Genomic DNA, 15,574 nt, shown 5'->3' with positions numbered 1-15,574 from the left:
ATCATTATATAAAATACTGTAATTAGTTCCAGCACAATGGAAATATGCAGTGCATATTTGAATAATGTGACCACTTCAGGGGATTCACTGTTCAGATTAATCAGGACCTAGCTGTACTTATTCCAGAAAGGGAAGAATAATTTTTCTGCTCTCAAGGGAATTTTATATAGCAGGATTAACCTGGACTTATAACTTAACCAGGATTTAGTGGCTAAAAGCCTTTGCTGTTGTAAAACATTATGATGGGCAATGCTTCCTATTTTCAATGTTATTTCAAATATTTATTTAGAATTCTAAATGGAAGTAATATGCTATTTTTATGCTTAGTTGAGATTCTTCCCTTTCTACCTAAAAGACAAGAGATTAAAGTTTGTCAAGACAACAGAGCAGCAGGATAATAGGTATAAAAGATGAAATGGAAACTATTGTAAGCTATGCTTTGATGCTACAATGTGGGCTTCAGACTGAGAGGAGTAAAGTAGGAAGTGCTACTATGAGTCTGGCATGTTTTAAGTTTCTTCTTATAATAATCTGAGCTTTGGAGTTTATAAAAAAAACCCAACAAAATGCTACTTGTAGAGGTCAGAGAATGTAACTATAGAATCCTAAATCTAGAAAACATCTACAGGAACTTCCACAACAAGAAACTACCCTATATTTACATTAAAGGATAGTTATGCAACTTAATTAAATTCCACCACATTCTACCAACAACAGGGTACAAGTCAGCCAAAGACTGGTCACACGCAAACATCATGACCAGCCTCACTAATCCAGTTTTCCTAGCTGAACAAAGAATTCTCTTTTGATACATTTATCACTGTAAGGTACATTACTTTAGGTCCACTTAATAATAATGTTATATTAGGGAATCATAAAAGACTTAGTCACTGGGGAAACTAAAAAGAAAAAAAATAGGCCGTCCCAAATCTCCTCTAATCTTTTCATTAGTGTAAAAACATTTTCATCAGAGCCAATCTAACACATAAGAGGAGTAAGGACTTTGATACTAAATATCACCAAGTACATATTAGTCTATAATAATCATGGAAATAGTTTGCTGTAGTAGATGGAGGGTTAGACTTGGAACTAGGGAGACCTGAGTTCGAATCCTTTTTCAGACACTTATTAGCCATGTGACCCTGGGCAAGTATTCCAGTGATTCTCTGGCCTTCAGTTTCATTCTCAGTAAAACGGTAATAATCCCACCGCCCACCATGGGGTTGTTGTGAGGGTCAGATGAGTATGGTGTGCAGACAGCCCTGTGTAACCCTTAAAGCGCTGTATAAATGTCAGCTGTTATGAGCATTACTATTTCATCAACCATACAGCTATCTCAGCATATAAAATGTAAGCCTTTAGAGAGTGCCATTTATTTTCAGAGTCACTGCTGATGGTTTCTTAGTTAATCACTGAAGCAGAGAGATCAGCTGTCTTGTCCTGGGGTCCGATGTTGCCTCCGTGTGATACTACCTTTTTTGGAAACGATATTTTACATTAATTTAAGGCTCTCTTCCTTAGGCTGGTGCGGCTGCTGCTCTTACCCCAGCATTGCTGGTGTCCTGACATGTAGTAAAAAGCAGAATGCAGGAAATGGAAAGCCTTTAGAGGAACTTGCTTCTTGTGCCTGTGTGTTTGAAAACACCACAGACTTTGAGAAATAAAATGTTTCACAAAAATGCTTCCTGTTGGCTGTGAAAGCAGCCACCCAGTCACTGAGACATGACTGTGAAATATTCAATGGAGGAAAAAGGAAAAAACAAACCCTCAATGCAGCATGTTTCCCCAGTAACACAGATGATGACTCCTAACTCTGTGGCCAGGAGAGATCCTCGTAGGGCTGCACATATTACAATTTCTCATGGCCAGAAAGTTCAAGTCCAAACTATATTGTTCCTGTTGTCATGTGAGTTTATTTTCTCTCAACGTACTCTCAGCTGTGACATCTGAGCAGCACTGTGCAAAAAATGTTCATGTGTTTGAGGAAAATACGAGCTTTTTTTCTCAAGGCTTCTCATAGACTTAGCTTTGCACTCTCCAATTTTGCTGATCTTCTCTGTACTTTCTCTGTGTCTCTGAGTCTCTATGACTCGATATCTGAATAAAAGCCTCCCTAGTGCTGAAATTACCAAGCACATTAAATCATTGTTCCTTCCATCCCGGGCCATTGTTTAGACATGCCAAGAACATACTTGCCCTTTTCATTATCTTGCTGACTCTCACATCACTGATGCATGCTACTGCATAGGAACATCAGGCAGTGTCAGAGTCAGAAGGGACCTTCCATGTTGTTTGGTCCAACCTACCTTTGTAAATAAGGGTGCCCAGCGGCAAAACGACTGGATTGATGTTATATGACTAAGCAGCGGGGCAGGGCCTAGAGCCCAAGTATCTTGGTCTATTCTGCATTGCCTGTGTTCACTCCTGCCAAATTTGCAGAGTGTCTGAGTGACCAATGAAATTTTCTCCTGATAGCAAGACAGCTCCTACAAAAGCAATAATTTGCTATCACAGAACTAGCTGTCCAAAATCATATGAGTACATTTATATGAAGCCATTTGTAGGTAAGGAGTCTCTTTTTCTCACCTGTCAGCATAACGTAAAGTGTTCAAGGTATGCTCTGTAGCCATGTGGCTAGGTGATACATTGGCAATCATGCAGGTTTTGGAATTACCAATGAAAGAATCCTTCAGTACCTATCAAGAAAAAAAAAGAATGCTCATAAATATTTTAGGTCAACTAAATTTAGCCAGTTAACACATATTCTTTGGGTACCTACCTACTATGCACAGATACTGTACAGACACAGTTTCATAAAACTGGTGTCTAGCAATAGGACCAGTAAAACAGTAGGATAATAGAGTAGAAAGAGCCTTGGACTGAGAGTCAAAAGCCCTGGGTTCTTGTCCCGAGTTCAGCACTAATTAGCTAGTTTTGACCTCATTGCTTCTTCTCTCTGGATCTCTCACCTCCTCTGTAAAATGAGAGCACTAGGTGAAGTCTAAAGTCCTTTCCATCATAGTTCTGATGACAGGATGACCTCTAAGGTCAACTCCAGCTACATGTAGCACATGTGACTCTGGTTTATTACAGGCTTATCACATCTGGCTTGCAAAATCGAAAGTTATGTCCTATGTCAGGGAATATGACATCATAAACATGGCAAGAACACGAGATAAAACAGCGGTGCTCCATTCTCTAGCACCTTAATATTTATGAAGCACATTTCCGAAGCAGCCCTGTAGGCTAGGGAGTACAAGTACATCCATATTACAGATAAACTGAAAGTAATAGAAAAGTAACGAACTGCCCAGGCCCAGGCAACGTCAGAACCAGGGGATGAAGCCTGTAGCACTCTTTTTGATACGCCACGCTGACCCTCAATTGTCAAAAGTGGGTACTGATGCATTCCTTCTACCGTAATTATTTCTCCATGGTTTTCTATACTACTAGACTAAGCTCCTGGAGGGCAGAGAACGTGTTTCATTCATCTTTGTAGTTCCCATAGTGCTTAGCACGGTGTGCTCTCTGTACTAGTTACTGAATGAATATTTGTTAAAAACAGAGGAAAACTTGAATTTTACCTGAGTTAATTTGCTTTGTCTGAAGGGAGTATGAGCATGTTCCTGGTCCAGTGCACGGATGCATTCTTTTAGCTAACAACAGGAGAGAGAAAAGCAATACGTCTATTAGGTATCGAAATGCAGAGGTCTGACTTACAATATGTGCCTACGAAGTTTTCTGTCTGCATTTGTCACCTCTCCACACTGAAGAACAGGGGACTGGAGGGTCTTGTTCAGATTGTGCCACTTACCTTATATTGCCAGGGGGAAGGGTTCAGAACAAACTAAGCCTATATCCTCCCTCATGGGTCTTGGGGAGGTTGGAAGTGACAATTCGGGGGGGAGCAGTGGAAGAAATAAGAGCTCTGGCTTCCCCACTTTCCACCAAAAAAGGAACATGTGCATATAAGACTATCCTATTTAATGTATGTAGGTATGGATTTAAATATAACAATGTGCTACAGGGAAAAGATTAGGCTGGGAGAGAAGACTTGAATGGGTGGGTGCTTGCTCCTTCAAGGCCTCATTTTCCTGATCTATAAAGTGATAATAATATCATTTAACTGAAAGTTCACATTCTTCATGAATCTTTCCCTAAACTCTCCAGCCCCCCCAGCTCTGAATTTCTATGATATTTGTTGTTTATTGTTTTACCCTATTTAGTATTTAATTAAATCCTACTTTGTATGTTAATAATAGTTTCCTGACTCATCTTCTTGTGACTTGAGGGCTCTTGGTAGGAACTAGAAAACAGAGGCAACCAGGAAAGCTGTATAAAATCTTAACTATGTTGCTGCCTCCAACCACACTTCTGAAAACACTACTGCTGGTTAGAACATTCCCTGGCCACTCAGGGGCACTCTCAGTTAGGTGAGCATGTCCATCTTTACCACTGATCTGAAATCTATCAGCACTACATCTGAACCAGCATGAATGCACGCATGCATTCACACAAACAGAAAATAATTTTCTTCACTTAAAAACAACAACTTACAGCTAGAAGGCTTTGGTTTATTTCTGCACCTTCAATTTTTGTTTGTTTATCTGAATCTCTGGCATCAGCTGCTCTCTCACTTCCAGCCAAGTCAATGAAAGATATCCTGGTGGGGAAGAAAAAAGGATTTATTTAGCCTGGGGTTTTCCTATTAAATTCGATAGCAGACAACATGCTGTAATATTAAAAGCACAACAACCTTAATACTTTCCCTTCTCAAGAAAGGAAAAAATGTTTCATAGCTTCCCTGAGGTATCATAATAACATGTTATACCAAGAACCAGTGGCACAGGGAACAGCATTCTAGTGCTGTACTCCCACAGCAATAGATCACACTGATGGCTTCACGCTAGATCATCGCAATGCAAGTCACTTGGTTCTGAGGGCAGTTCTGAGGAAAGGATTAGATGTCAGACTTCCTTCCAGACACCTCATGCCAAATGAGGTACGGAACCAAGGCAAATGGAGTTCTTCTAGCCATGATGAGTATCAGTTGTGAGGGCAATTATTTACTGCTGATACCCCAGGGTACACATGCATACACACACATATGTGAGAAAACAAAACTCAACAAGCCCCTGAATTGCAATGGTTTCCATGAAAATAGATACTTAATTTGAGGGAGGCATACCTAACTGGGAACAGACAAATGGTTCCTCTCCAAGTCGGGGAAGAGCCATTTAAGGATAAGATAAAGTAATTTCTGACACTTCAGAAGTGACAGTTCAGAAAATTTGAAATAGAACAACTTTTATTTTATCTATTATCTTCTAATAAAGATAAGCAGACGTGTGTTCAAATGTTTGCTGAACTCATCAATTACTATAAGGAGCTGACTAGTAAAAAAAATTACAGAAAATTAAAAATGTGCTCCCACTGTTTTATTTCTTCACTCAAATATTTTTGGCACATTGGGGAGTAGAGAGGAAGACTTTCAATTCTCTTAAATCCATCTCTCCTTTTCTTGTACTAATATTTTTATAGTAAGCAGTAACTGTTGTCCCTTTATTAGTATTGGGCTTGCCAGGAAAAAGTCATCATTTTATTTTGTACCTGCCAATGGCATTTTTTCTTGGGACTTATACAGGCACACAGATCCCACTATCCATCTTTGAACCAAAGAATAGTAGGATGGGCTACTTTCATTTAACCCATCACATTCAATATGACCGTTCTACTTTCCACCTTACCTTCCAAAGGTTCTCTTGGCTGAATCTTTAATCTGAATTTGGATGATAGCATGGGAACGGGAGGAATCGGAATTGACTCCGGTAGCACCAGTGCTACGTTCCTTGCCACCCTTCAAAATAACCTCAAAAATAAAAAGAATATCTTATATGAAGAACAAACAGACAATGTAATACATTATTCCAGTCCCTCTCACTTACACACACATACACACACATACACACACACACACACAATCAATAAACAAGTGTTTATTAAGCACCTATTATGTGTTAGGCACTGTGCTATATACTGGACATTCAAGTACAAAGAATGAAGCAATCCCTACTCATAATGAACTTTTATATTCAAATGAGAGAGACAAGTACATATAAAAATGCACACAACATAAACATAAGTAAAAAAAATGCATGCATACAGTTAAATAGGAGGTAGTTTAGGAGGGAGGGCACTAGCAATCAAGGGACAACGAAAGGCTTCACGCAGGAGATGGTGACTGAGAGACATCTTAAAGGCAGAGAGGGACTCTTATTAGGCAAAGGTAAAGAGGAAGTACATTGCAGAAATGGGGGGACAACCAGTGAAAAGGCTTGGACGCAGGCGGTGGAGTCACAGCACACAGGTGGCTGGATTGCAGAATATACGGAAAACCCCCAGTTTGGAACGCATAACTATTATGGTGTAGTCCACATCTCTCCGTCTTCTGCACAATAGCATATTGACTATTTTGCTAAATTCTGGGTAAACTAAATCTTTAGCATTCTCCTGATCGAATATAGTACTTCATCAAAAAAAGAAATAAGTTTAATCTGGCTTGTCTTGTTCTTGTTAAAGCCAGACTGCTTCTTTGTGAGCATCACTTCCTTTTCCTGATCTTTTAAATAATGCATTCTAGGATCGTGTCCAGAATACAAGTGTGCTGGCCTACAGTTTATAGGTGTTATCCTTTTCCTTTTGTGGGGTGGGGGGTTGGGAACAAAACATCTATGCTTGTACAGTGCTTTGGTACCTCTCCTAATTTCAAAGATCTTTCACATATCATTGACAATGGCTTAGCAAGCACATCTATCAGTTTTTGCAGTACCTAAGAGTGAAGGTAGCTGGGTGGCTCAGCAGATAGAGTGCCAGACCTAAAGTTAGGACTCCTCTTCCCAAGTTCAAATCCAGCCTCACACACTCAGTAGTTGTGTGACCCTGGGTGAGTCACTTAACCCTGTTTGCTTCAGATCCTCATCTGAAATGAGTTGGAGAAGAAAATGGCAGACCGCTCCAGCATCTTTGCCAAGAGAACCCCAAATGGATTAACAAAGAGCTGGACATGACTGAAATGACTGAAAAAAAGGGGGGGGATGAAGTTTATAGGGACCAGGTGAGTAGAATTCATTAAGGGAAGCTTTGTTACTATCTCCTTATTCTTAGACATTTTGGTTCTGTCCTTTCCAATCCAAAGGTCAATGCCTTTGGCAGTGAAAAAAAAAAAGCAGCCTGAGAACTGAATGGTGCTGCCTTATCTCTGTTGTCAGTTATTTGGCCCAAGCAGCAAACTTTTCCTTTCTTTGATCCTTCTCCTTTACCCAACGTAGCTTAAAAAACAGCATTTTGCCCTGCTTAGTCTTCTTTGCCTGCATCAGCTCATTCCAAGCTTTAGCAGTCTACATCGCTTTTGCACTACACAAGATTTCTGTACTCAGTCTCTGCTGCCTGGCCTTGCTTCCATCTTCTGTATGTATCTTTTAAAGATCTAAATTGACTGGTGAATTACCTGTGCATTCACATCAACTTTATCACATAATTTTCATTTTCTCATTTAAATTATTTCTCTTGGTTTCTTGTCATTGTTGAGAATTTCTTATCTCTCCTGTGTTGACTTCCCTTGAAGAATTTTAGTCCGTGATATCTTACCTATCCTTCCTCTGAAATATCTGAAATCTGCTGTACCAAAAATCACGTCAGACTATACCCAGCTTCTGTTTAGTTTTCAAACTCTTCCTGTTAATGTTCCAATAATTTTCACTCCAACAATCCGTTCTTCCTTAGTAGTGAGATTTTGTTCTATAAGAGAATCCCCCTTGTTGGCACTTCCATATTCTGAAGGATGAAATTATCATTGGGGCAAGTCAAGAAGTTACCGGCTTAGCTACCCTACTTTGGGCAATGAGAGCTTCTGGAGATAGCAAGATAAATGCAATGCCCTCTCACTACATACTTCCATGCCAGGATCTGTTTCCCAAACTCATCCATATCCTCTCTCTGTCCAAATGGTTTACTATAGTATACTCTGATGACAAAAATCAGTTATATTTTTCCTTCCATTGATGTTACCTATTCTGTTTATTATGAAAAAAGTATACCATTCAGAGGCATATTCCACTCATAGGTTTGCTCTTCTCAAAACTTCAGTTATACCTAGGAGACCAAATTTGTCTCCTTGTGTTAGGACCTCTAGATCTAAGCCTGTTTCCACATCTGTAAAAGGGGATAATGTGACCTCACCACACAAGGATATGGAGAAAGTCTAATTAGATAACTTATATAAAGCACTTTAAAAACCTTCAAGCGCTCTAGAAATGTGAGTTGTTACAGCAATTAACATAAGCACTCTGACCAGGAGGGCACCTTGGCCTTGGGCCTGAGCAGCTCTGTCTTATCTCCTGTGGGCCTACAGAATGGAATCCCTAAGAAGAGAGGGTTTACTTGCATTTAAAGAAATAAAATAGGGAAAAGCCTAAATGAAGAAATATAAAGCAATGCTAATTTGTAACAGAAAATATGCCATTCTCTGTCGCCCTCTAACTCATATACTAAAAAAGAATATGGATGCTGGAAAAAAGTGTCTCTCTCAGTAGTGTACTTTGTATCTCAAAATTCTTTTTTAAAAATAAGTTTTTACTTTCTATTTCTTACATCACCCCATGTATCCTCCCGCCCCCCCAAAATCACCCTAAATGACAAATAGTATTTTTTGGAGAGGAAAAAAAAAAAGCCAGTACAACCGATCAATACGTTGAAAAAGTTCAACAACATGTGCAATGTGTGGACTTCCATGAAGGGACAGGATGGAGGTGTCATCTTATATCTTTTCATTCTAGTCCTACTTCATCTTTATAATTTTGACACATTTACTTTTGAGTTTTTGCTTTACATTGCTGTAGTTGCCCTGCATATTGTTTTCTTAGCTATGCTTACTTCACGGCATCAGTTCATATAATTCTTTCCATGCTTCTCTGTATTCGTCGCATTCCATTAAATTCATGTACCACAATTTGGCCATTCTTCAACTGATGGGCAGCTACTTTGTTTTCAATTCTCAGGTATCCCCCAAAAAATGCTCCTATAAATATTTTGGAGTATATGGGGACTTTTTTCTTATCAATGGCTTCCTTGGGGTATACGGACAGTAACAGAGTTTCTGGTTCAAAGAGTATGGACATTTTAGTCACTTAAGTCGCATAATTCTAAATTGCTTTGAAGAATGGTTGTACCACTTCACAGCTCCACCAAAACTATATTATTGTACCTTTCTTTCCACAATGCCTCCAACAAAGACTGTTGCCATTGTTTTCATTTTTGCCAATTTGCAGTGCGTTTTGATTTGTATTTCTCTTATTATAAGTGATTTGAAGTATTTTTTCATGTGGTTGTGAGTATTTGGCAGTTCTTCTGAGAGCTGTTTGTTCACGTTCTTTGACTATTCATCTATGGGGAAATGGCTATTCGTCAATAATAAATAACCTCCCCAAACTACTACTTCACTATAAATCATAAAAGATATCCTTATGCCTTCTGTTAGGAAAGATGTTCTGGAATAATAGAGGCCATGCTTATATAAAAAGGACAGCAGATGGTAGAAAATCCTCTTGAATAGATCTTGAGTAAATTTTCAGATTTGTTCTCACTGTTTATAGCTTTTAGTCAAGGAAAAGAGATTTCTCCTTGGAAATTCATTCTTCTCACCTGAAATCTTCCACCAAAATTACAGAGAAGGCACTACTCCATGAAAATTCCTGGCCAATAGGAAAGAATGAGAGTATGGAGAGGGTGTATAGAGATCCTTCTTTCTGGCTTCTCCTCTGACTTCAAACTTTCTGAAGGCTATTGCTCTAGAGACTACCTATGTCAAAACTCTTGCACCCACTCAACATGTTTTCTTTTCTTTTCCCTCCCAGAGCCATATGAATACTCAGAAGGCATATGAATTTTCCAGCTGGGCAGTTCAGGAGCAACCCAGCTCTCAGAGGGATCACTGAAAGAAAGATGTGCTATGATACTGCACATGCCTTTGCAATTGCCGGGAGATGACTGCCTTTCAGCCAATAGCTGGAATTCTGCAAACTGGCCAAATTTAAATGTCTTCCTTAGGTCTCACCTTCCAAGACTCAAGAGGCAAACAGTTATACCACAAGAGAATGCCAGCATCTATGCTGAATTTGAAAAGTTGCATCTCTTGCACTCAATTTTGAGATATGGAGAAAATTAAGTACCCACATCAAAATTAATCTGCCTGGTCAACTTGCAGGCCTGATTCCCAACTTGGGAGTTTTTTTTTTAAGCAACATAAAAAATTAAAGATGTCACCTTCCCTTATAAATTCTCACACCTAATAGCTTAAGTCTAATCCTTAAACAAAAAAGTAACTTTGGCCAGATGTAGTGGTGTAAACCTATAATCCCGGCTACTGGGGGAGGCCGAAGCCAGTGGATCTCTTGAGCTTGGAAATCCTGAACTTCAGTGGGCTAAGCTAACTGAGTATTTTCACTGAGTCTAGCACCAATATGGGGATCCCCAAAGGGTAAGGGGCTACATAAGGAGGCGCATACCACCTGGGTTGAAAATGGAGTAGACAAAGCTTCTCTGCCAACTAGCAGTGGGATCAGGTCCATGAATGGCCACTGCACTTTCTGCCTGGATGAGATACGCAGACACAATTTCAAAACAAAAAAAGTTAATTTTGAAAAATTTGTTTTAGGCAAACTCCCTGTGAAAGAGACTTTGTGCTAGGGGGCTGGGGGAAAATGATATGGTCCCCTGCCATCTAGGAGCTTCCAGTCTGTTGGGGGGGAAAGGATAAGACATATACAGAAATTAAACTGTAGTGACTAAGTATGTCTTGAAGAGACGAAAAAATATAACACCCTCCCTTTCTTGGGGAAAGGAAGGGAGAACTATGGATATGGAATACTGCATATACTGTTAAGACTCAATTGACTTTATGGGTTTTGCTGAACTGCTTTCTTTTTTTCCCTCCTCTATTTTTATTACATGGGATGGTTTGATGGGGAAGGGATATATTCTGAAGTGAAGGAAATATAAAAATGAAGGATAGTAATAAAAACTAAAATTAAAATATATACATACAAATAATTTACAACAACAAAGTGGTATAGTGTTGGAACAGGAATGCACAGGCCATATTAGGGGGAAGAATATAGAATAGCTTTTCTGGGGTAGGAACAGTGAGAGAAAAGACTGGAAAGGCTGACAGGGGCCAGCTTGTGGAAGACCTTTTCTTTTAGAACAGGTCTATAAAGGTGAACCTGTATAATGATACTTTCCTACTCTGACCAGTTTTCCCAAAATCCTTGTGGAAGTTATGGCTAAAGTTCAAAAACCTTCTGATGAGTTAAATTAAGGAGAAGTCCTTGCAGATATGACATCATGACTTTTCAGCCCTCTAGCAGCACTCACTAGAAAAAGTTTCTGTAGGAAATCAATCTCCTTGAGGTGTGGAAAGTCCATAAGAAGTAAGTTTAATAAATGTGGCTCTGGATAAAATTACTCTGACAGGAATGTATGTTGAAACATCCTTTAAAATTAATCTTTAGAGGCTCTAGGGAATAGCCTCTTTCAACTTCAGTGATGGTACATTCTAAATCCCCTCAGCTTCCAAAGTATTATAAAATATTGGCAATACAAAGAAATGGGGAACCTTGTAAGAGATCAACTCTTCCCCTCTGCAAATAAAAAAATTCCACTTTAAAATTGTTTTACTTTGCTTAAGTCAGAAGCCCTTGAGTTAAGTGAATATTTCCATTTCTTTAACTACTTAGTTAAAAACAGCAATGCTGAGACTACAAATAAGGCTTACTTCTAAAGTCCACCTGCTCATCATTTCTTATGGAACAATAGTATCCCATTACAATCACATACCACAACTTGTTCAGCCATTCCCCAACTGATGAGCACCCCCTCATTTTCTAATTCTTGGCCACCACAAAGAGAGCTACTATACATAGCTTTGTACATGTGGGTCCTTTTCCCATTTTTATGACCTCTTTGGGATACAGCCCTAGAAGTAGCATTGCTGGGTCAAAGGGTGTACACCAGTTTGATACTAAGACTTACCTGTAAAAGGAGATCCACACTATCCACTGGAAGTTCCTGCAGTCCCACTATCTGTACAACATGTTTACTATCTTCTCTCGCAAAAAGTCTGCAGGAGCAAGAACAATGTTAATGAAGATCTAACTTAGAAATAGCAAAGAATACCTACCAGGCTTCTATGTTTCAAAGTCACAGAAAAATGAAAACCAGAAAATTATTGGCTATCTCTAGAATAAACCAGTACTGTTAAACCAGAAGATAAAATGCTATCTCTTATTTACATTGTAGATTTAAAAAATAAAATCTATGAAAAGGAAATTGATCAAGACTAGTGATAATACCAATAAAACAATTTAAATTAAATTTAAAAATACAATTCCAAAATCTAAACCACTTGGAATACTCAATTCCCAACCTTCCTCCCAGCAGCTAGTTTCAATGTATATATATATATTCCTTTTAATAAAAAAGAAGGCTTCAGTAGTAGAAGACTAGGGTCAGTTAAGAGACCATTTGAAAGCTTGAGGAGTACTAACAAAAATTAAAAGGAAATAAAGTTTTATACTCCTAAGAACAGAATTTAAAAATAAATTGAATACTTAGGTTGGCAAAGTCCTTTAGTAATTTTGAACAATTCAAAAGGCTTTTCATTTCAAAGCTACTTCCCACTTTCCCCCCGCCCCCCATCCCCGGTTCTGTAAAGTAACACCTTGGTAGTTTTATTACTATAGTACTAAACCTGCATGGAACAGCAAAATTTAAAAGTTGAAAGGACCTCAGGGGACATCTAGACTAAAATCAATAAGTCAGACATGGGGCATCACTGTAATCCCAATTACTTTAAAGGCTGAACCCCGAGGATCTCTTGAGGTTGGGAGTCCTGAGCTGCAGTGAGCTATGTCAATATGATGTCCACGTTGAATCTGGCATTAATAAAATGAGACCCCAACAGTGGGGGGACCACCAGTTCAACTAAAGAGGAACAAATCAGCCTAGGTCAGAAATGGAACAGATTAAAGCTCCACTGTACTTTCAGCCTGGGTGAGATAGGGAGACTCAGTCTTTTAAAAAAGAAATTAGAAAAATAAAAATGAGAAGATATGGCACTCAATTGAGAAGGTGCCAACTTCATCTATTTAAAACAACTGTTGACAATGAAAAATTGGAAATATCTAAAAGAACTGATACTGGTACAGATTATCACCATTTCCTAAGGAAGTTTAGTAAATCAACTGCCACTACTAAGAGTCCAAAAGAGTTTAGGAATCCTGACAGCCAGCAAATGTTTGATCACTTCATTAAGCCGAAGGACATGGCAGCCAAAAGCAAGACTGATTAAAATAGGAACCTAGGATTAAAACCAAGAATCACCTACCCAGCAAAACTGAGTATAATGCTCCAAGGCAAAATATGGACTTTCAATAAAATAGAGGACTTTCAAGCTTTCTCAGTGAAAAGACCAGAGCTGAAGAGAAAATTTGACTTTCAAATACAAGAATCAAGAGAATCATGAAAAGGTAAACAAGAAAGAGAATTCATAAGGGATTTACTAAAGTTGAACTGTTTTGTTTACATTCCTACATGGAAAGATGATGTGTGCAATTCATGAGACCTTTCTCAGTATTAGGGTAGTTGAAGGGAATATACATATATATAGACAGAGGGCACAGGGTGAATTGAATATGAAGGGATGATACCTAAAAAAATAAAATAAAATTAAGGGGTGAGAGAGTAATATATTGAGAGAGGGAGAAAGGGAGAGATAGGATGGGATAAATTATCTCACATAAAAGTGGCAAGAAAAAGCAGTTCTGTTGGAAGGGAAGAGGGGGCAGGTGAGGGGGAAATGAGTGAATTTGACTTGAGGAGGGAATAACATACACACTCAGTTGGGTATCTTACCCCACAGGAAAGTAGGGGGAAGGGGATAAAAAAGGGGGGGATGATAGAAGGGAGGTTAGATGGGGGAGAAGGTAATCAAAAGCAAACACTTGTGAAAAGGGACAGGGTCAAGGGAGAAAATTGAATAAAGGGAGACAGGCTAGGATGGAAGGAAATACAGTTAGCCTTTCACAACATGAGTATTGTGGAAGGGTTTTACATAATGATACATGTGTGACCTATGTTGAATTGCTTGCCTTCCTAGGGAGGGTGGGAAGGGAAGAGGAGAGAGAATTTGGAACTCAAAGTTTTAAAAGCAGATGCTCAAAAAAAAGTGGTTTTTGCATGCAGCTGGGAAACAAGATATATAGGGATTGGGGCATAGAACTCTATCCTGCCCTACAAGAATGTAAGGGGAAAGGGGATGGGATGGGAGGAGTGGGGTGACGAAGGGAGGACTGACTGGGGAATGAGGCAATCAGAATATATGCCACCTTGGAATGGGGGGGAGGGTAGAAATGGGGAGAAAATTTGTAACTCAATCTTGTGGAAATCAATATTGAAAACTAAAATATTAAATAAAAATTATAAATTCTCATTAAAAAAAAGGCTATGTAGGAAGATAGTGGAAAATAATCTATAAATGCTGCCTCATAAAACAGAAAGAAGCAGTAGAGGGAAAAGCAGGTTTACACAAAATTAATGAGAAAGCCAACTAAGCCAGATTATTTTGAGAGTATTTAGGGATAAAAATAAAAGGACAACAAATAGATGAGAAATGTAAAAGATCTGTAAAAATTCCTCTAAGGTCACATAATCAACCTGATGGCAATTTGTTTTCCACAATATTCTGCAACCTAAAATCCTCCCTCAAAAGCAAATATGTATATATATAATATATATATGCATATATACACACACACATATATAAATTCTAGAGTAACTTAATGTGAATCTGCAAGATAAGAAAACAGAAAACACCCTTCATGAAATAACATCAAATAGATGAAATATTTAGAACTCCCACTTAAGACAAGTGCAATGTAAATATCCCTAAAGATGTTTGGAATAGGCAGGACCTGGAAATAAGTAAACATTTCACTTTCCAAATCTAAAAAAAATTGATACTGGCAAAGACTCATTTTCTTTTCTAAAAATCAAAAAACTCTATTCTCCCCCCAGATCAATTGTAAACTATTTGAGGGCAAGTACCTCATATTTCTCTGTATCTCCCATAGCACCCAGCACAGTGCTATGCACATAACAAGCACTCAGTCAGTATTTCTTGAGTCAATCTTATACCCAACAATGTAAAAATGGTTAGAGAGAATATAATTTTGTCTTTGTGGTCAGAAGATGTTAAAGTGGCAAAGGGCCTTTAGTCATTTATATAAGAGAGAGCTGAAGTCCAGAAGGAAATATTTCATTCTAGGTCATACATATAAATATCAAGCAAGCACTCAAATCCTGATTTTTAAGTCTTTTCTTTGATTTTAAATCCTAAATGTCTTTTCCATAGTGCCACAAACAGTGGTAATGGTGATCGGGTAGTAGCGCCAACCCCATGGCTGAAATATGTGTATAAATCCCATCCTAGCTGAAAAATATGAGATTTGACAGAATATTT

General features: G+C 38.5%; 1 protein-coding gene across 1 annotated transcript in view; it reads right to left on the bottom strand.

The window, feature by feature from the left end:
• Nucleotides 1–15,574, bottom strand: part of KIF24 (kinesin family member 24) — a 45,514-nt gene that overhangs the window by 17,041 nt on the left and 12,899 nt on the right. Inside the window, exons 5-9 of the mRNA XM_036739710.1 lie at nucleotides 12,088–12,175; nucleotides 5,748–5,869; nucleotides 4,558–4,663; nucleotides 3,585–3,656; nucleotides 2,587–2,696 (exon numbers count right to left, since the gene is read on the bottom strand). Of these exons, the coding sequence (XP_036595605.1) occupies nucleotides 2,587–2,696; nucleotides 3,585–3,656; nucleotides 4,558–4,663; nucleotides 5,748–5,869; nucleotides 12,088–12,175 (498 nt within the window). The remainder of the gene's footprint in view (nucleotides 1–2,586; nucleotides 2,697–3,584; nucleotides 3,657–4,557; nucleotides 4,664–5,747; nucleotides 5,870–12,087; nucleotides 12,176–15,574) is intronic.

This window comes from Trichosurus vulpecula, chromosome 9 (genome assembly GCF_011100635.1).
Source record: "Trichosurus vulpecula isolate mTriVul1 chromosome 9, mTriVul1.pri, whole genome shotgun sequence".
In the NCBI taxonomy this organism is placed as follows: domain Eukaryota; kingdom Metazoa; phylum Chordata; class Mammalia; order Diprotodontia; family Phalangeridae; genus Trichosurus; species Trichosurus vulpecula.
This window is presented reverse-complemented; position numbering and strand designations above follow the sequence as displayed.